Raw genomic sequence first — 21,973 nt, 5'->3', positions numbered from 1 at the left:
ATTTATTTAGAAAAATATATGAACCGGAAGTACTTTAAGATGTGCCAGAGCCTCGTTGTAGAAAAGTTGAGCACGTTCTGTTCTGTCCCGTTGTATTTTATTTTGAAATTCAATCACATGTTTTAAAGTATGTCGACTAGTTTTTCTAGTTTTTAACCATTTAATTAAATGTTATGTTTATATTAATATTTCATATTTTGCAGCCAAAAGGTAGGCTTAACAAAAATCGAATTTTTTTTTTTAATTCATAATTCTTAATCATTATTACAAAACTATTTTACAAAGCTTTTTAATTTGTAAAAAAAAATTGGTATTAAATATTAAATGAAGTTAAATTAAATCAAATTAAATTAAACTATATTAAATTAGATTAGATTAGATTAGATTAGATTAGATTGAATGAAATGAAATGAAATCGAATTAAATTAAATTGATTTGAATTTAATGTAATTTAATTTAATTTAGTTTAATTAACAAAGTTAGTCGTGCCAACCTACAGCTTTAATTTAATTACTTTAATGCCCTGTGGTTTATCTTTATATTACACAATGGTTCTATTTTGTTATAATATTTGATATCATATTATATTACATTGCATTCAGTGGTGAGTCTTTTATTTATGTAGAAATAGCTATATGTAAATGTACAAATAGTCTTTAAGTTAAGTTTGACATAAAACATGCTGTCTTGGGAAATATTAGCAGCATAAAGTAAAGAATAACACTTACGAATAGTAGGTGGCAGATAGTTTTTCGTTTGAAAGTTTTGTTTGTATGTTCTGTGTACATAAAAATAATATAATATAGATTTAATAAAATCTTAAGATATAAAGTTAGGCTAGTAGTAGCTTGTCAGTGTAGTAAAAGTAGCTTACAAAATATTTCCCTTTGATAGTAACAAACCAAAGTTGAGGTATAAAATTACCGTATATTATATTATATTATATATAATCATGGTCAGAAGTTATATAATGCTGGGGAATGTAAAGCAGCTGACTGACTGAACAGGGAGGAGCTGTGAAACTTTGCTTCAGGCAGTTCATTCCTGCTGACGGGACCTTTTAACAACTCTCCCTTTTAACAATAATTTCGCCTTCGACCAAAATCAAGTGGGAGCGGAGGAAAAGACGCATCAAACCCACCGCTGCAGGACATTTTTGGGTACCGTGTGAAAAATTCGTTTTTATTGCAATGCAAAGCTGGAAGAATCACGTGCGCGCTCGGCTGCAACACAGAGACCAAACAGAGAAACTGCCGTATGCTGGCGTCTTTACAAGCTGTAAGATGAATATTTCCTCTCTCAGCCTTTGCAGTGATGAAGCTCTCACTGTTTTAGCCTGAGGACATGTGTTTGTTTTCTTTCAGTGTCTCAGCTGGAGGAACGGTTTGAAATTCGCAAGCAAATTCTGGATGATCAGTTTAAGAGGTGAGAAATGTAGAGTCATATTTGGCCTGTCTGATGATCTAATGCACAAAGCTTGATTCTGTTTTATTATAAATCTGATCTTTAAACACTGTTTTTTATTTCCAGTTCGGAGCAAGGTGGAGTTCAAGTTGGGAAAGACACGAGACTCCTTCAACTCCAACTGAGAGAGAGTGAACACCTGGCAGAAAAGGTGTGTTGGTTAAATGTGGAGAAATCCAATTATGGACATGTTTCAGACATTATTCCACTGTATAAGCAGCAACTGTTTGCACAAATATTTATTATAAAGATGAGACATAATCAGAAATACATTAATACATGGCTTTAAGTGGCTTTAACCTTGTGAAATTATTATTAGCATAGGCCTACATTTTTTCATCCTTTGTCCCCCCAGCTGTCTCAGACTGTCTCCGACCTGACCGCTGTCCTGTATCTGAAAGAGGCTGAACTGCAGTACTGGCAGTCACGGTAATTTCAAGTTTTCAGAGCATCACTGTCAGTGGACAACTAAAGCTATCAGTATGCTCCCTTCTTTATCAATCTGAAGAGACAGATAAGCATTGGACACCTTTAGGCACTGTATGAAAATCATTTTTATTATTTATTTATTATTTTCTCAAACATAGGGAGCAGCAAGATTCTTGTGTTGTAATATTTTATTAAGTTTGCCATAAATATACAGTCTTAAGATATTATGGGGAGGGTATTGCAGTTGTTTCTGAAGTCAGGGGGTGGGTACAAAGGAGATATTAATAACACAAGGGAAGGCCTGGCTTTTTTAAAGGTCCAGTGTGTAGGATTTAGGGGCATTTATTGGTGGAAATGGAATATAACATTCATAACTATGTTTTCAGTTGTTTAAGATCACACAGAAATAATAATAATTGAGTTTTCATTACCTTTAATTAGTCATTTATATCAAACAGAGTGGGTCCTCTTCCACAGAGTCCACCATGTTGTTTCTACAGTAGCCTTGAACGGACAAACCAAACACTGGCTCTAGATAAGCCAATTTGAGTTTTCCATGTCAGTCACCGTATGTCTCCTTCACTTTTGGCACACAGGAGAAGTTTCAGCTCTGCAACCTCACTATTGATGCCTATAAATCCTACAAACTGGACTTTTAATAGGATAACATATCAGATTCAGCAACTCAACTCTATAATTTGCATACAGTCCCTTACAGTACATCCACCTGATTTTTCAGCTTATTTTGTGATCACTTTTGTGATCACTTTCCATTTTTCTCAAAGCCTAGCAACAAGGCTCTTTATCTTTTGCCGGCTAGAGTTTCCAAAGTTAGTCGGGTTGTTCCACCATACGCTACTGGGCATAGTAACTGCTAAGAACTTACACTGATAGCAAGGGATAGCTACCGATAGATACCAGGGTAAGCAATACCACTATCATCTTTGTTTTTTGGTTGCACAGTTCCACGCTTCCTTTGTGCCGTAAGCTGAACCTTCAGTTTTCTGTGAGATCATACCAAGTGGATAGAATGGCATAGTGAAAGCGAGGCTTATAGGGAACCAAACTAAACACCAGTGGTGTCACTATTCTGTAACCATTATACTGAATGATCAACATTCACTTCATAATGATAAGTTAAAGCAAAAAATGTGCCTATTTCCACTTTAATGTGATTACTTTGGGCATATAATAACATCACTCAAGCAACACACCCAAGATGCTACTGTATTTGACCCTGAAAGACCTTGATAAGGAAGCTTGAATCCACCTTTAGCAACTCTGTGTTTTTCGCCATTAGTGGATGAACTCGTGACCTATAATCCAACATCTAAAAGTTTAAAGTAACAGTACCACGAGCTAATCTAAGGTACAGTAAATCACTGTTTCATGACTTGTCTGTTTCAGTGTGTCCCACTACCGTCAAGAGGCTCGCACTCTGGCTAAAGGGAGTAACACCCTTAAGGCGACCCTTTCAGAATTTGAGTTCACCATCGAGTGTCAGTCCAAAGAGTTGGCAGTCCTGCGTGCTGAGCAGAAAGGACTAAATGAGGCATTGGCGCAGGCTCGTAGAGAGAAAGATGCACTCATGCAACGATGGATGGCGGAGAAGAGGGAAGAGGCAGACAGGTTAAATAAGCACAACGACGTAGTGGAACGGTAAGTGTGATCTCTGTTTTACTTTGAATGATAACATAACCACAGTTGTGCAGATTTCAAGTTGTGTCTGATTACTGCTTTTCACCAGGTGGCAACGTTTGGCCAAACAGCTGAAGAAGCACCTCCATAGGGAGAAGAGAAAAGAGTATGTTCCCATAGTGACGAGCTCTTGGAGCAGCGAAACAGAGACGCCTACATCAGTCACTCCGAGTAAGAATCAGCACTCTCTTCAAAATGTTAATGCATAATGCAGGAGGTGCAAACAAATGGCTGCCTCTTAATTTAATACCATTAGTTCACTGTAGTGCTGCACCACACGGACCGTCATAGGCACCAAGAGCCTTCATTAAGAGCATCCTTATGACCCTCTTAATTAACAGGGTCCAGTTGATGAGGTCAAGACAATGTTATCATGATCAACAAAGCACTAACAGCACAGATGAGGGCCCATTTAGCCGTCATTAAATAACTCAGTGGACTCGAGATGTCAGCTATAAAACCATGTTAGGCAGCCATTTTTATACATCTTGAGCGCTTCAAGAAAAGATACATAAATAAGGAACAAGGTTTGGGTGTCTATGCGTGCCTACATGTTACCTTACTTTAAAGAATATAAACATGTTTGGACCCTGGATGGTAGCTTCTAAAGCAGTGTGTTGAGCGTAACCTAAAACACGTAATTGAACCTTTTTGTCGTGCTCATCTCGTCCTCAGGGATCAATAATACAACAGATCCACACCAGGGACACTCAGATCACTACTGTGTCTCAGCTGTGGCTGGAGTCTAATATTCCTCATGGGATCCTGGAGCAACAATTTTCAGTATGAAGATGACCTCTCTGTACATTTCACCATCCTCCATTTGTTTGTAGAAACTAATATGCCTGTATGTGGCACCAGGAAGATGAAAAGGAGCAACCGCTTGCTACTAGAGGTGTTTGGTTTCTTATCTGTCTTTTTTTAATTCACCCACAAATTAATTTGAAGATTCCCATATTGTGGGGTGTCCACTTGCTCACCTAGTAGAGCAGGTGCCCCACGTACAAAAGCTTTGTCCTTGCTTTGGCCCTTTGCATGACCATTTCATGCTAGATTTTTTGGTAATACTTTACTTAAAGGTATCTACATAAGAGTGACATGACACTGTCATAACTAGGACATGACACGGTCATGAACCCGTCATGAACATTATGTACATGTCATCAACGTTTATGACTGCTGTCATTAAGTGTCATTTGGTTTTTGTAATGACAAGTTGACATTGTTTGGGTTGTCTTGATTATTGACATTAATCAAAGTGATATTACCAGAAGTTGTCTTTGTCATGACAAGTTGACATTAAATTTGTTTGGGACGTTCTTATTATGACAACTTGACACTGACTTAAAGACATCTACTGGTAATGTCATCCTGGTTAATGTCAAGTTGTCATTATAAGGACATCCCAAACAAATTTAATGTCAACTTGTCATGACAAAGACAACTTCTGGTAATGTCACTTTAATTAATGTCAAGGTGTCATAATCAAGACAACCCAAACAATGTCAACTTGTCATTACAAAAACCAAATGACACTTAATGACAGTAGTCATAATCATTTATAACATGTACATAATGACAGGTTCATGACCGTGTCATGTCCTAGTTATGACAGTGTCATGTCACCCTTATGTGGGTACCTTCAAGTAAAGCGTTACTGATTTTTCTATCTAATAAAGGCAAAAATGCCAACAAAAATTATTCCCATATTTTCTAAATATATTGTTAAATTTAGATTTTATCAGAGTGACTAATTTTACATTTGCTGCTTTCACTAAAACCCCCCTTTTCCTAAGTAATGTCACTTACACTCCAGTTTACTTACCACGTCGGGACTTTGGCCTGATTAACACACCTCACTAAAGAATTAAAAATAATGCTTCCAGTTGTACCATTAAGGTGGTAAACAATTCAAAGCTGGTGCTACTGTACAGTCAGGGCTTGGTATTTATGACTATGTACCTATTTTCACTTTTAACAGATTATTTGCACAGAAAATCACGTGAATCATTTTTTACTTCCTGTGTCAAAAAGTGTAGGCTATTTAAAAAAACATAGTTTAAAATTACTTTTGCATAATTAACATTTCCCATTAATATATATAATATTAACTATATTGTATAGCTATGTATGGTTTTTTTTCTGTATCCAGTGTTGGCAAAAATAAAGTTGCTTATATGCTAATTTTGTTTGTTTTGTCGTCCATCAGAGAAATCCTTCTTGTAAGTTTCATACACACCAATTTAATGTCGTTTTGTCGCAAATTAATCCACAGTTGCAGAACTGCAGAGCTCCTTAACAAGGACTGTCTGGATAATTTTTCAACATTTAAAAAAAATAAGGAAGGAAAATCTCACATTTTACATAAAATTACTTAACATGGCTGTAATTAAATATTCAACAAAACTGGCCTTTTTTTTGTATATTTACTGCCAGAATTCCAGTTCCACATCTCCATGGCAAATCCAGATCACATTTCAGGTTTGTGCATGCAGCAGTACGTTTCCATAGCCACCAGTGTGTGTTTGCATTAGTTGCTAAGTTTGACAGTGTGTGTGTACTGTACTGGTGAAACTACTCTCACAAACTATATTAAAATGGTAAAAGGTGGAAAGCGATATTCTTCAATGAGCAATGATGGCAAATGGGTAAGAAAATCCTCATTTTACACACAATCATTCATTCATTACGAATCATAACATCTGAACCTGAGTGATAATCAGCTTTTCTGTCATTTCCTTCTCAGTTTGCTCATCCAGTTTCACCTGAAAACGAGATGAGGAGTCGTGAGGCCTGTACAAGCACTGGGATCATGCTGACTCAGGTTAACTCATCGTTGCCCCAGGCTTTGAACTTGCAGCGCTATCCTAAATTGAAAACTCAGCAGGTGTGTATGTACAGTAGATAATATAGTGTTTGGTATGAGTGTTCTTTTTTTCAAAGTATAGCCATGGCCCAGGGCTTTGAAAGATTTTATTGCACCTCTTATCAAAGCATTTCACCCTATTCCACTGTATTCAGTTGTATCAGACGTTATAGTGTCATCCCAGCATGAGTTTCTTTACAGATATCCAGAGAGTATCCACTCTCCTACCATGACAACAAGCTTTCCTTAAAAGACAACATCACTGTCTTCAGTCATGTGAGTATAAAAAGAAATGAAGGCCATTATGAAAAGATCAGATCCGTCACAATATTACACCTTGAAAGGAAAACATATCTCTTCTATGTTGGTATTCAGGGTGTGGGCCGCAGGAAGTGTCTCGATCACAGACAGCAGAACATCTCCCACTTCTGCCTGTGCCACGATGGAGCTCACAGCAGCCCCGAAGAGACCGGGGGGAACGTCACGGTTCACCAGTCTGACTTTACGGTGAAACAGGCTGCTAATGTTCCAGCCAGCACCAGGCAGTTCCTCCGGTTCCCCCGCAACCACAAGCTGAAGTCTGAAGAGGCAGCTTTGGCGCAGGCAGGGGAGCAAGTCATGTGGTTTGGACGACACGACTCCGACCTCTCAGAGCCCCTGTCAGTGCTGGCAGCTACCAACTGCTCAGCACCAGCCAAGCCCTGAGATACTCCTACATGTAAGGCACTAGATGGCATCACTGAGAGGGCATAACATACAGAGAGGGTCAGGTGAGCTTTCTGGAGGGTCCAGCTGTCAAATAAATAACAGGATTAGAAACTGCAGGTTGTGTTTTCTCTTGTTTTAGAGCTATATGGCAGACATGGATAAAAAGAAACCTTACAGTAAAGGCTTTATACCACAATAGCCCAGGTTAGACTGGAAAGTAGACTGTTAACAATCCACTTAATGAACTAACAGTGTATCATTAGTACATTTTATCATATGATTGACTACATTTAAGTGCTGTATTTCATTGTAATTACTTTGGCATTACATTTTTATTAGGTTAGGGGACTCACAAAAGAGAGATTTATTTATTTTTACTATTTTTTTTTTTTTTTAAAAAAGTGGTCAAAAATGAAGCTTCAGATATATTCTGACTTTTCGTCACTAGTTAGGGTCAAGCTCCAAAAACACTGGATCCTACATTTCCTGCTATGCAACTCATAGTGTCTGTTGTTAGACCTTTTCTGCTAGTCAATGCCAAGTGGCAACCTCCAGGGTTAAAAAATGAAGCCAGTGCAGAAGTGCCAAAATCTGCAGTTCCTCTAATGGCCACTTGAGGCTGGCTCTTCAAGCCAGTAAATCCCCATGGACTGCCATTTTTAAAATGCCCAACCTTACAGCAGAAATAAACATGTTTACAGCCTGGTACAATGAACACCCAGTCCCTTTTGCTAGCCCAGTGTAGCTACATATTTTGACAAATAAATGCCTGTCTCGATTAGACACCTCTGGTTGCCAAGCATTTCATTTTTATGGAAGTTCTGTGGATATAGAAAACTGGATTGTTGACTACTCATTTGAGCTAACATTAGTTAGCTCTCGCACTTGCCTTAAATCCCGAGGTGATCAGGCTTTTGAGGCAGTCGCACCTTAACTCTGGAATGCTCTGCTTGCACCCCTGCTGACTGCTGTCTGCTGACTGCTGTCTGCTGACTGCGGTTTCCTTAAAAAGCCAGCCAAAGACACATCTGTTTTGGCAGGCATTTGGGTAACTTATGCACTAACTCTGTATTTTATTTATTTTGTGTACTTTCATTGTGTACTGAGATTCTTTACGGTTTCACACTCTTAACGAGGTGGCTCGGGTAGTCACTTCTTCCTGCTATGTTTTGTTGTATGTTGCCTTTGGAAAGCACTTTGAGACTTTGGTCTGTGAAAAGTGTCATATAAAATATATCCATATCAAAATAATCCAGTAATATATAAAATTTTTTACTTTACTAACAATAAAGAAAAAAGATGGCGATGGCTGAAAGGCCGAACTCGAGGCTTCAGTACAGTGGTCCACAAAGCAATGGGTGACCTCACGGTGGCTGCGTCCATTATTTTATACGGTGTATGGTCAATGCCAATGTCTTTCAAATTCTATGTCCTAAACACATCACTCTGGCTTCTTTTAAAACAAATTGGAGCCATATATTCAATCTGAGATAGCCTTGATGACATAAGTGGGTTATTTCCAACAATATTTTTATTGATTTTAACAGCAATAAACAAAAACATACACATACGCACATCTAGTATGTGTATATATACATCCACACACGCACACAAAAGAATAAATGCAATGTGCATTGATAACACTACAAGATACAGACACCGTTCTCTTTTCAAATTCATTTTAAAAAACTACACAATAGCAAAGAAAGGAGAGCAATAAAGCACCCAGCTCATCCAACCCAGACACCCAAAACAAAATCCAAGGCCCCTACATTAAACTGGTAACAAGAATCTGCAGATGGTATTACACTGTTATCTTCTCCACATATTGAATAAAGGTTGACAGATGGCATCAAATAAATTCACCTGCTCATTTCTATTATATCTGATCCTCTCCACCTCAACAGTACTGGCGACATTATCAAGCCACATATTCACATTAGGGATGTTTTAACCCTTCCACAACATTAGCAAGCATTTCTTAGCGGACATAAGGAAACAGTTGATAAGTTGTCTTTGAGCTGATGTAAATAACCCATAACACACAATGGGGTTATTTTCCAAGACTTACAAACATCATCTAACCTGTTTATACAGGTTGAATCGTCCTCCTTATGGCTGTTAAACCGAACTTCATGTGTAAACTCTGTGGATTGCCCCTTTAAAGTATTTTAAAGACTATTTCTAGTCCAGTAAATTAATATTATTAATATCCTTCTTGTTTCTAGGTCCTATATACAAAGTACATGATTAAAACTGCTAGCTAGTGTGATACAGAGTCCTTGAACACACTTGATTGCTACTTACAGAGTAGCAAGGCTACTCCACTGATTTAGTATTGCACTTTTATAACACTGTCAGACTCCTACTGGGCTTTTTTTAAAATAAAAAAACAGAGATATCATCTTTTTTATCCCGTGTCTTTTTCTTCTTTGCCAGAATCTGGCTCCTTAATTACCCACAATGCAAGTGGACCACCAACAGCACCATCAGAGATTTGGGTATACTAGTATCTGCTGATGTAGCCTGGAGGCTCTGCTAGCCTGAAGCAGACTTCTTTTCAACTCCACAACCCCAGATTTCTTTTCATTTTCAAACCTTTGGTCTCCAGTCCCAACCAATTATATATAAAGTACATGAAACACAATGTTAGTGCATCAAAAATAACATGTTTAATATGCTATATTAATATTAAGTGAGTTTGGAAGCACATTTAGCAGACTAACACATGAGGTAGGCTGTAAGTTAGTCTACTTTTTTTACAAGGTTCATGTGCTTTGTAGATGAGAAAATAGGAGCAATGAAGTTGTAGGTGATGCAAGTATCTAAACAACCATGTATAGTCTTGATTACAGGACTGTTGGTAGTTTGCAGTTTTGCCAGCAGAGGGCAGCAGGTCTGCACGAGTCATCAGTTGGCCTCCTGATCCACTGAGTTGTTCAACAGCCAAGTTGTGTGAGAAATGCAACAACCAAAACCCCTGTGTAATGTGCGTGCTCTGGAGAAAATGTGGGGGGGAATAATTAGAAAAATAATCCAGCTATTTTTATTCAATGCATATCAACACGAAGACATTAAATTAGAGCATGTGAAATAAATTAAGCTTGATTTGAGTCATAATGCATGGGTTTGTTTCACCCCTGGGGATGAAAGGGATGGATATGTGTGTGTGCCGCCCCTACCAGAGAGGAGAAAGCGTGGGAGTGAATAACAGAGAACACTGCTCAGAGAAAAGCACTTAAGTGAAGAGTATCCCCAACCACTTTCTCCAATGGCTGATGTTTTCTCTAGAGTATGTTCTGACCAGCTGCTTTCTTTTCTTTAAGTACCCGCCAGGGAGATGGGTTTTTCTCACAAGCTTTCTTTCAGCCGTAGTAATTAGCTGATCCACATAGAGTGTCGACCTTGTATGAGTTTGTTTCACTTCTGAAAGGTGCCGTACACCTCACGTTTTATATATATATATATATATATATAGCGTGAGAAGAAAGCAGTGAGACATCCATCTGGAGCTGCTGCCCTTTGTGATTTCACTTTGAGATTATCTCACAAGCTGCTGCCAAAAAACTGATTCCTCGATGCAGGTGCATGACTGACACCAAGCTGCAGGACCAGGGGTTTGTAATGACCATACCTTTGAAAAAAACAGGTGCAAAAAAAAAAAGGTTACCAGCTCCATTTATTAACTGTCTTTGCCTTGTCATTGAAACAACAGTATAAAGCTGATAAACATTTTTAGAGGCCACATCATGCCTAAATTAATCTAAAAAAAGAGGCGCAGTGGTGTTAATGAGAGGAACAGACGTGTTTATTAATGAAAAACACCTGTGCTTTGTGTTTGACAGTTGGTTCCGTCTGGTCTCGGCTGCTTGTCTGCCACCTCTGTCCCTGTGGGTGCAGTTTGCAGACTACGCTTTGCTTTGGACTTGCCGCAACTTGAACAACTCCTCCGCACGGAAGCCGCCAACACTTCATAATCAGAAACTCTCATTAGCTCTGTCAGAACAACAGTAAGGCTTTTAATACTTCACAGGGGAGACGAGAGCATACTGAAATTGCGTGTCAATCATTAGTCAGTATGTGGCTGCGTGAGATGTATTTGCCATGTTAGGTGAGGGATGTGTCTTTATATCGTGTCGAGGCAAAAACAGCAAGTATATGTAAATACAGCTGCTTGGTGGAATATCAAACCTTCTCCCAAGGACAAAAGACACATCTCAGTAAACAAGCATTCAACCACCAAAGCCTTGCACTTCATGAATATTAAATCAGACACTTTGAATCCTACCTCTTTGGTGTTAGGAGGCCCTAGTCTGGATTCTTACCATTCGCTGTGATTTATTCGCAGGTGCATGTGTCTCTTTGATGTGTTGAGTTGAGAGGTTTTGCACCTGTTAGAGGAAAAAAAATGCTTTGAAAACAAGAGGTGGATTTGCCAGACAGTCAAAATGACAGCAACAGAAGGAAGATTTGTGTTGCTCTGGTTTATTGTCTGTGTGTGTGTGTGTTTTCTTTCTTTAAAAAAAAGAAAGAAGCTGCTGTGCTGTTGTGACACACTCTGTTGTGCGCGCCGCAAAATCACTTTTTGTCAAACAAAATCTACCTTTTTTTTTTTCCTCCCATGTCAGTTTTGGCATCTGTTCTGACGTTATGAAGTTGTGTGTTTTGCATTTTGTCCATTACCTATTCATTAAAGATGTGACTTGAAAAGAGAGTTGCCATGGAGATGTTTCGGTTAAATCACATATCTCCAAGATTTCTGTTTATTCTTTTGCCAATTATAACTAATGTCTAGCTTCCCTTTAGATTTCCCCCCCCTCTCTTCTTATATTCTTTTTAATAAGGTGTCAAGACTCACAGTATGTCTCTCCTTTTTTTATTTCATCTTGTTCAGCATCCTGTGCAAATAACAACTTAAAAGTCCAAAATGGCCTTCAAGGCACAGAGTCGACTCCCTTGGCTGGGTTAAACCACCTAACCGTGAGACTCCTTCCAATCTCCTGTCAGTCATTCCACTTGCAGTGCTTACAATTCCCTGGCAGTCTCTTTTTTCCAGGCAGCCAGTTGGTTAGTGTCCCCTGGCAGCCCACTGGTCCTTGTTCCAGTAATGGTCAGGGGCCCTCCAGAGTCTGAGGGTGGTGATAAAGGTGGCTGGCTATCTCATTTCCACAGAGGACAAGATAACATCCTGAGAACATTCCCATCACTCGAGGAGTTTGTTCAGTGGAGATAAGAGCTCCCCAGCTCTGAAGCTCTGTGGGTGTGTATTCGGTGTCTCTTTGCCACTGTACATGTGTGTTTAAATGGAGTACTTTGGAGCTTGTTAGCCGCAGCCCTGGTTCCCATGTTGCAGCTGTGAGGTCCGTCGACCTGACATCGTGGCAGCGAGCACTGCTGCAGAAACACTGCCTCGGCAAGATCAGACCTCTCCTCGCACTAAATCACATTCCTCCATGTATTTTTCAAACCTCCGACACAGTTTGCATGCTAATTTGTGTGTAGGTGGTGAGTATAATTACATTAGGCTGGTTGTAAACAAAGACCTACAAGCAGCAGTCTGTTCAAGTACCCCACCCGCGAGAGCACAAGAAAATAGTTTATACAGGATGGATGAATTTATCATGCATAGTTTATACGAGGAAAATTGTATTCAAGACTGTGTCAGTTTGTATGCGTAGCTGTTGTAGCCGTGATAACACTGTATACAAGTGTGCTAAACAGGAGTGAAAGGGGTTGATTGGTTTTCTTTACATGAAATTATATATTTGCTAAATGCCTTTTCAAGCAGAGTCACTCTTTTGGATTCCTGTTCCTGTGTATTGTTATGTATGTCGATGAAGAGGCAACAATGCAGAGACAACCTTGAGGCGACAAGAACGGACACTTCTGTGCTCCGCTCAGAAACGCACTTCCCAGCTCAAACACTGGCTCAGTTTGGCTTGCCACATTTGTACAATATTACCAAGTATTTCATCACTACTTAAGAAGCTCCACCTCTTAGTTTCATCTAGTCTGCTCCTTCATAACCTCGGCATCACTGCGTTTTAATCTCATTAGGTAAAATGGGTGAATCTATTTCAATTTTGCAGATCAGGAGCCGGACCACACACACCCACAGAATCTGTCTTTACACTGTCTCTCACATTTGACCAAAAGGAGGCTAAGTGAAGTTAGTCACATTTTGATTTTTCGGTGCTCACAGTAGTTTTTGTGACTGTATAACCTCCTGCTTTCAGCTTCACTGCGTACCATATATAGAGTTTATATAGTGAGCTGTGGAAAGTGCTTCAACATCTCACTTAAGCATTCACGGTATTCTATTTCCTGCTGTGGAATGCAAGCGAAACATACATAGACCTCACAACAAGTCTAATTAACTGTTTTCACAGTTATTGTCCAGTCAAAGGGGAAAATCTGCTTCATCTGCATCCTATTGGAGACATAAATATAAACCAATGACGGCATCCCTGTGTCTTTTAAAGGCTGCTGTGGATGTGTCAGAGGCCTTAATGTGGTGGAGTATAATTAGACGTGAGTGCGGTCAGAGTGCTATTGTGTGGCTTTGTTTGAATCATATTATGCCATCTCAAAAGCGATGTTAAAAGACATTCTGCCGCTGCACTGTATGCACACTTTGTGGAGGAGGTACACGCAGCACAATGGCGCGCTCTTAACAATCTGACATCATTATCAAATGTAAATTACACTCCCAAGAGCTTCTCATTACAATATCCCATATGTAGCGTGTGTCATGAGTTGTTAAATTCTCAATTTAACATGATCTCCACTTTTTAGCTGCTGATAATCACAAATGCTCTGTTGGTGATGTTGAAGTCAAATTAGCTGCACTTCGCTTTCTCAATGAGGAAACGTGAAATTATGTTAAATGTTAATGCAAAATCACAGATGAGATCACTACAATGGTAGCTGGGTTATGCACAGTGACAAGGTTATGCTGAATAGTAACAGTTTATTTGATAGAATAAAAGATGAATGAATGGTTGGGCTGAATGTATGAAGATCTGCACAGTTTATTTTGACATGTAAGACTAGAGCAAAACACCGAAGCATTATAGTACACATGCAGGGCCAAGTAAAAGGAAATGCTATGCAATAAGGAGATTTAAGCATGAGAGACCGATTCAAGGTTGCGGTGAAATATTCATTCAAATGAGGTAAAGAGTGGAGCAGCATAAGAATAACCCGTCTTTAAAGATTAACATAACCCTTGGAGGTGTTATTGTATCCCCGTAACCAAGTCAAGACTTCAGCAGGTGCAGAACAGCTCTCCCTCTCTGTGAGTTACTGCATTAAGTCCCTCAAATTTAGTAGCACAATCATGAGCCTCCCGTTCACTCTCTGGAGTAGAAGAATCGCTTTGCATTTTAAAAAGGTCAAACACTCAGATCTCTGCCAGGAGGAATTGAGGGAAGAAATAATGTCTCTCTGCAGAAATATGCAGTCGCACACTACTGATCCTCTCAAATACCCACTGTACAGTGAAGAGATTAGAGGTGTGTGTGTGTTGACTGTCATCCTCTTACAAGTAGTGTATAAACAAAGGCAAATCATAATATCAACCCTAATGTGGTGCACATTTTAATAATTTTCAGGGCTGTATTGATTCAGTACAACCAGCTTCTTATGCTAGTGAGTGGAGTATGATAAAATGAAAGAAGACAAATAAAGCACAGGGAGCTGGTTTACTAAGTGACCTATAGTAAACACAGAAGAGGATAAGCTTATAATTACTAAACACAGTCTTTTGTGGGATTAAAGGTCCAGCGTGTGCAATGTAAGGGCATCTATTGGCAAGACATGGTGTATAATTTTCATAACTATATTTTCATTAGTGTATAATCACCTTAAAATAAGAACTGCTTTGTTTTTGTAACCTTAAAATGAGACATTTATATCTACATACAGAGCTGTTCCTCTTCCATCGAAGTCATGGGTGTTTCTACAGTAGCCTAGAGCAGATAAAACCAAACACTGGTTCGAGATAGAGTAAGTCTTGTTTGCACGTTTTCGCATCGGCCACCATCGTTCTCCTACACGCTTGGCACATGAGAGAGGTTACAGTTCTGCAACCTCACGAATGGATGCTACTAAATCCTACACAGTAGACCAGGGTGCCTGCATGCGTCCCTTTAGCCCCTCTCCAGTGGCTAGCTACTGAAGAAGCTAGCTAGCTAACCCTACTGAAGCCTACTGAATGTATGTACAGGAACCAGTGAAGGGAAGCAGGGAAACTTTGCTCATATTCAACCAGCTGTGTGTCATCGCAATGTGTGCAGATGAATGTTGTTTGACTTCCCTGAGAGATCCCTGCCTGTCCAGCGGCGGAGGTCAGGGTGCTGGCTGCGGCACGGGGGCGAAGCCAAACACCAATCATTTGCACATACTGTGATGCCACACAGCTGGTTCAATATCAGCAAAGTTTCCCTTTATATTCATTGTCTTCTGTGGCGATCAGTAGTGATGTGGTGGTTCACTTTTACACTGTGATCTGTAGCCTATAGTTCGGCTTCTAACTATCTTTGTCTTTTTCACCTGTTGTTGCTGCTGAGTCAGTTTGACATCCTGGATATATCCTTCAAACACAGACTGTAGACCCCTCTGTCTGCTTCTCTCTGGAATCACTGCTTCATTTTCCCAAAAATATGATCATATTTCTTCAGGGAGTGCAGTTAGTTACAGTGTGGGCTCCATGCTTACTACGACAGCTTGCCGAACCATGACAAAGGGGCGGAGCTAAGCAAAAGGTCAATTTAATAGTAAGCGGATAGATTTGTTTGCTTTCATCGCCAATGCTGCAACGTTAAAGTTCCAAAAAATCACAAATAGCACACTGCAGAGTAGTCACCTTGTGATAAAAGATATGAACGAATGCTCCTATGATAGTTAACATTGCTGACCTCTGCACGAGATCTTTAAAGCTGCAACAATAAAGAAGATTTTGAAACAATTCTTAAATTCAAAATGACAACAAGACGGGAAATCTGCCACATATGGCTAATATCTCCGTTACATACTACATCAAACATGTCATTTTACATCATTAAATAACGTACTGCATTAGATTTCAGTGAGTCAAAGGGTTTAAGTGCCTTTGTGTTTGCTGTTTTATTAATTTGGGAGAAAGGGATTCCTCCAACTAAATCTAATTTTGACTTACAGATAAAACCTCACAGCAGTGATTCAAACTGTTTCCTCTGTCTCTTCCTCCTCCTGTCATCCATCCCCTCTGCTGCCATTGCAAACATATGCTTCAGTTGGTGTCCCCCTGTTGGCTGGTGTGGGTCTTTGGAGTGTTTGGGTTCATGCCCAGTAGTTACATTGTGCTGGAGACAAAATGACCACAGGGAAAAGATGCACTCAGGACAGGGCCAAGAGCCCCCAGGCCTGGGACCACACACACAGACACACACAGAGGGCACATGGTACAGAAGCTACAGCTCGGTACAGAGTAGACGGTATGTAAATGATTCATCCATTGCTAACGGTGATTTTCTTTGCCTTTGTGAAAAGCTCCATTCAAAGACTGTGATTTGCTGGAAGTGTTGGAAAAGTATGCAGAGAGTGAAGTGACCAGGAAATCCAAAGATGCTCTCTGCCATCTGTGCCGTGTTATATATGGCCAGCACTGCTGCATGAATGAATGGAGGGTCTACAATTATTCTACTCCTGAGACTGGAGCTAAGAAAGGCGAATATAGATTGCATGTTTTAAGCATGACATCAAGGCACAGCTGCAGTTGCTGCAATCTGCACCTGTGGCATGAGGAGGAGGAAATAACTGTGTAAACATGCAGTTGAGCGCCAAATCTATCTATGTACCTATGTATCTATGTGTGTGTCTCTGCCTAAACAACAGGACTAATTACAGCCAGGGCTGTAGGCAGGGTTTTAGATGTAAAGAGGTCAACTCTCGTGTCCCCCAACACAGCCATACCCCCCTCATAAAATTCTGACCTGATGCCAAAAAGAAAGTCTGCAAAATGTTCAAATTATTAGCATTTTTCATCTTATTCATTCAGTTAACTGCTCACGTAAATTTTATTTCTCCCAGTATTTGATACTGTTGCAAAGTCTCTTCCACAATGCCTTCAATCTGAATGGGAAATACTTAACCAGCAGTCATTAGAGCATTTATCAGTCCAATTATCATCCTAAATTTAAATAGATTGAGTCTAAAATCAGCCTATAAATTATTCAGGATGAGTAACTTTCAAATGTAGAATATAAATCCCCACTGGAGACTGTTGCTCCAGCTGTTAGTGAATTCAAACATAATCAAAGAAAGAAACCTCATTTAAAATCCCACTGACATTTGTAACAAAGCCAATAACAAAAACAGCCTTGGAACATTTCTTTACTTCACAATATATCTGCTCAACTCATCTATAGATTTTTTCGAGGTCTTTAATAACCCCCATTTCCCAAAAGCCCCAGATCTTAAAGTTATAGTTGTTTCTCGTTTTTAATGGTGAGTGCTATAGTGGATGTGAATTCGTCATAGATTATGGAGAGTAAACCCCAGGAACACATTTCTTCAGAGAGATCAATATAAGAAATGCTGAATGGAGATAGTGGAAGACCAGCCTTTATAGCAAATAAATCAAAACGTTCTTTAGTGAATTACTCATCACAAAGTCAGGTTACTTTCAACGTAGATTAATTGTTGCTAAATATTTGCACACAATAGGCCTAACTGCAGGTGTCTAACTGAATCTGACAAAACTAACGTTAGCTTGCTAGTTCTTGACCATGTTCAGACTGAAGAGGTAAATTATAAAATAATCACCACATCTGACCTGACACCGAAAGGGGGGAGTCTGTACAAAAAGAGGCCTAACGCGGTATGAAAGTAACGCAGCAGTTTTTTCTGAGCCCGTATGAGTCTGATATGCCCAACCCCCTCAGCACGTAGGCTACAGCAGACGAGATATTACATAACCAAAGAAAAATTGCGTGGATACGTCCGACTTTGGTTGTGTTTTACTCAGAAAGCTGTTTTGAAACAAGGTAAGTAAAATGACAAGGATAGAAGCAAGTCAGGTTCAACTGTTGGGAGGATATGTGTACGTGTCTATATGTGTGTATGGACTGTGTAAACTGCAAATGAATTGCCCTTCTTGTGATCGACACATGTGAGTTGATGATCACAAAGAAATTTAGTTTCTGTTTGTAACATTATCTTAAAAAACAACAACAACTGTACTATTAAAAAATAAACCTTTGGATTTGGTGTGGATAGGCCAGGGGTAGGCAACCTGCAGCTCCAGGGACACATGTGGCTCTTTAACCCCTCTCCAGTGGCTCCCTGTGGCAACATTTTATTTTTCAGTGTTGAAGGCTTAAAGAAATTCTTACATTCTCTAACTGTAAAAATGTGAAGCCTTAATACCAAATAAAAAATGTTTTAACACTTCAACAACAAAAATCTATTGCCTGGCAATGGCACCTTTTCCTTGTAACTTCGATGAACTTTAATAGCAGTGGCTAGTCTTGAGTCCTAGCTGGTTAGCTATGGATGCCAAATCCAAAAAGGTAAAAGTCTTGCAATAAAATAGAGGATTTTGTAGTGTGTGGACAGATTTGTTTGCTTCCACTGCCAGCTCTGCAAAGGCACCTAATAATCAATAATAGTACCTTGCAGAGAAGCCACCTTGTGGTAAAACATGAATAAATGCTCATCAAGATTATTAGTATTGGCTCATTTAGACTTAATAGGCTGTTTGGCTCCACCCAGATATTTTATTATTATTATTTTCGGTTGAAAATGACTCATTTGATAGTAAAGGTTGCCAACCCCAAGGCTCATAAAGATAGATGAGTTTCAGATTTGAAACTGACATGTAATTATTTGACCTTTACTCTAAACTGACTCTGAAACACCTATTTCTACATGCAGACAGTATATAAACAAAAAGTCATATTTACAAAGCATTGACAGTGAATTTTGATATAGTGTTTAGTCAACAAAACAAAATTACGAAGGTTTGTTATGGCGTATTGTGACCTTCTGTTTAGCATCAGCTTAGGTAGCCTAGCTGAGTGCTTTCGATTGGAGGGAACAGATTTCTGCAGGAACCACAGACTAGTGCAACTCAATTCAGAACAACAAAACAAACAAAAAACCCTGTACTGTGAAAAAATTAAGTTTTGGATTAGGTGTGGATGGATTGGTTTCAAATTTTAAATTGACATGCAATTTATTCGCACATAAAATACCTTTACACTGACTCTGGAACACATATTTCTCCATGCAGATAGTATATAAATAAAAAGTCATATTTACAAAGCATTGACAGCGAAGTTCAACGTATTGTTTATCCAACAAAACAAACATAATACTGGAGTGATGTTGTGTTTAGCATTAGCTTAGCATTGTTGAGTGCTTTTGATTGGAGGGAACAGATGTTTTGCAGCAACCACAGACTGCTTAGCAACCAGTTTACACAGCAGTAAAAAATGGGTACAGACATGAAAAGTTCAAATAGTGAAGCTCAATCTTGTAATTTAGAAGTTAGTTAAAACAGCCCCTTCGAACAAAACAAAACAAACAAACAAACCTGTAGGCTACTGTGAAAAAATTAAGTTTTGGATTAGGTGTGAATAGATTAGTTTCAAATTATAAATTGACATGCAATATACTCGCACATAAAATACCTTCACACTGACTCTGAAATAGTCGTCCATGTAGACAATATATAAACAAAAAGTAATAGTTACAAAGCACTGACAGCTAAATTCTATGTATAGTTTGGCCTATAAAACAAAAATAAAAAGGTTTGTCACAGCTTAGCTTAGCATTAGCTTAGGTAGCCTTGTTGAGTGCTTTTGATTGGAGGGAAGAGATGTTTCGCAGCAACCACAGACTGCTTAGCAACCAATTTACACTATAGTAAAAAATACTGGGTACAGTCATGTGTAAAGTGTGAATAGTGAAGCTCAATTTTATAATTTAGACATTAAGAACAGCCTCCCTTAACACCTCAGTAGGTCACAATCAGTGAACATGTGGGTATTGTATTAAAATTGGCTTAAAATCTTAAACTTTTTGTCAAAATAAAATCTAAAAAAAATTCAGTTGCATCAGATTAGACGCTTTAAATTAGGACATAAAAGAAATACCGAGTGTAGTCGAGTGTAAAAGGACAGATATCACTATCACAAATCGCCTTTCTCGAAATTTCCCACTGTCCCATCTCCATCAGCTGCAAGTAGTATCTCTCGTGTGTGCTGTGAGTGCGCGCGCGGGTCCGCGTGAGTGTGAGTGTGTGTGTGTGTGTGTGTGAGGGAGAAGTGGGCAAAGGCTCCGCCTCACTCAAAAAGCGAGAGAAAAAAAGGAAAAGCAAACTGATACACACCTCTCAATTCTGGCAGGAGGAAAAGAATAGGAGTGTTTATGAAGCGTATAAGTAAACAGCAGGATAACCAGGCACACCGAGAGCCGACGCTACTTCCCCCCGTTCAAACCGACACCAGGCACCGTTCCCCAGCGCCGGAGATTGTCCCGTTGCGTTCAGGATTAAGTTTTTATGTCATCTAAAGGTGGATCATTATCTAAATCCGAGATAACAAGCGAATTTGAAATGCGTAGCCTGCGATGCTATTTCTGGAGCCCCCAAAGCCGACGTTTGAACTCTCAGTAAACATCCAGTCGAGGTAGGATTCAAGATTATTGCAAAAAAAAGGAAGGTGGTGTGAAATATTTCAGTGTGTGCTCCACCGGGGTATAGTTCTCCAAGCTATACTCGCGTCGCTGTCCATGTGTCCCTGCGCCATCAGCAAGGAGGGACAAGAGAGGGTGGGAGTAGACATTAGCTGATACACTTCATAGTGATGTGGGAATAGGCTTTATTAAGTTCCTAATGAGCTGGGCAGCTGCAGGGTAATGCTCAACATATTAAAGATCCAATTAACACGCATGTTTTTCTGTAAATGTTTGCAGGCTCCTTTTCCAAAAATATGCATTTGCAATCCTGAAGACTTTGATGAAAAGTTTGGCACAAGCGTGTGTGTGTGTGTGTGTGCAGCATTTCTTGCTAGCATGTGCACAAGCAAACAAGCCAACTCCATTGTCATCTGTAGCCTACTAATTAATAAGTGCTTAATTAGTGGGTCAATCAGGCACCCGTAGGAGCATCTGCACCTTTTAAAAACAGGAGGATAATCCTTGCATTGCACAGTTTTTGACAGGCAGAGTGGGTTCACAACTCTCTTCACTCTTTTTTTTACTGCATTTGAAGGCTCCAGTGGAAGAAAGATTCAAGTGGAGGAGGAGGAGGAGGAGGAGGAGGAGGGCGGCTCCATTGTCTGGCCAGTGAAGGGGTGGGGATTGAGGCTGTATGCAGATGTGCTGCTGGCAACGGACATCTGCTCTCCCCCTGTGGGCATTGTCACAACAGACAGGGGAACTTAGAGTGGAGTCTGCCTGCAGAGAAAAGGCCTTTGTTAATGATATGCAGGCCGTGGCCTACACCCTTCTACAGGCTAATGTTTGCGTTTATTGCAACATGTGATCATTAGAGATTATAGAGCGCCTTTTACCCCGTGAACACATGAGCTGCTGGTGATGCAACAGATCCAGTACTTCTCAGTTTGTCACTGCTTTGCAGGGATTTCCTTTTTCCTACCTGCAACACCACCCTCCCTGCTCGCCTCTCCCTATCCCTCCCCTCATCCGCCGCCTTCAACTCCGCTGGGGGTTGAACTTCCTCTCACGTCTTTGTGGCCTGCATGTGTTCAGATATGAAAGCTGGCCTCCCAAGGCAAACGCATCACAGGCAGCATCGCAATG

General features: G+C 39.7%; 3 protein-coding genes across 4 annotated transcripts in view; all 3 read left to right on the top strand.

Annotated features, from left to right (window-relative positions):
- Positions 1–1,010: 1,010 nt before the first annotated feature.
- Positions 1,011–4,681, top strand: si:ch1073-143l10.2 (uncharacterized protein LOC565165 homolog). The gene is made up of 7 exons (XM_049600817.1): positions 1,011–1,278; positions 1,365–1,425; positions 1,531–1,615; positions 1,820–1,893; positions 3,301–3,552; positions 3,641–3,762; positions 4,267–4,681. Exons 1-7 carry the CDS (start codon positions 1,191–1,193, stop codon positions 4,338–4,340), a joined length of 756 nt encoding a protein of 251 aa, XP_049456774.1. The 5' UTR covers positions 1,011–1,190; the 3' UTR covers positions 4,341–4,681.
- Positions 4,682–6,141: 1,460 nt separating this feature from the next.
- On the top strand, positions 6,142–7,505 carry tex36 (testis expressed 36). The gene is made up of 4 exons (XM_049600674.1): positions 6,142–6,239; positions 6,338–6,478; positions 6,659–6,733; positions 6,833–7,505. The coding sequence occupies exons 1-4, from the start codon at positions 6,189–6,191 to the stop codon at positions 7,160–7,162; spliced, it is 597 nt and encodes a 198-aa protein (XP_049456631.1). The 5' UTR covers positions 6,142–6,188; the 3' UTR covers positions 7,163–7,505.
- Positions 7,506–20,516: 13,011 nt separating this feature from the next.
- The window catches only part of ctbp2a (C-terminal binding protein 2a), a 90,240-nt gene continuing 88,783 nt past the window's right edge, over positions 20,517–21,973 (top strand). For both annotated transcript variants that reach the window (XM_049600545.1, XM_049600547.1), the window contains exon 1: positions 20,517–20,838. The gene's annotated coding sequence lies outside the window, so the exon portion shown is untranslated. The remainder of the gene's footprint in view (positions 20,839–21,973) is intronic.

Source organism: Epinephelus fuscoguttatus, linkage group LG16 (genome assembly GCF_011397635.1).
Source record: "Epinephelus fuscoguttatus linkage group LG16, E.fuscoguttatus.final_Chr_v1".
Classification (NCBI taxonomy): domain Eukaryota; kingdom Metazoa; phylum Chordata; class Actinopteri; order Perciformes; family Serranidae; genus Epinephelus; species Epinephelus fuscoguttatus.
Note: the sequence above shows the minus strand (reverse complement) of the source record. Positions and strands in the feature narration are given on the sequence as shown.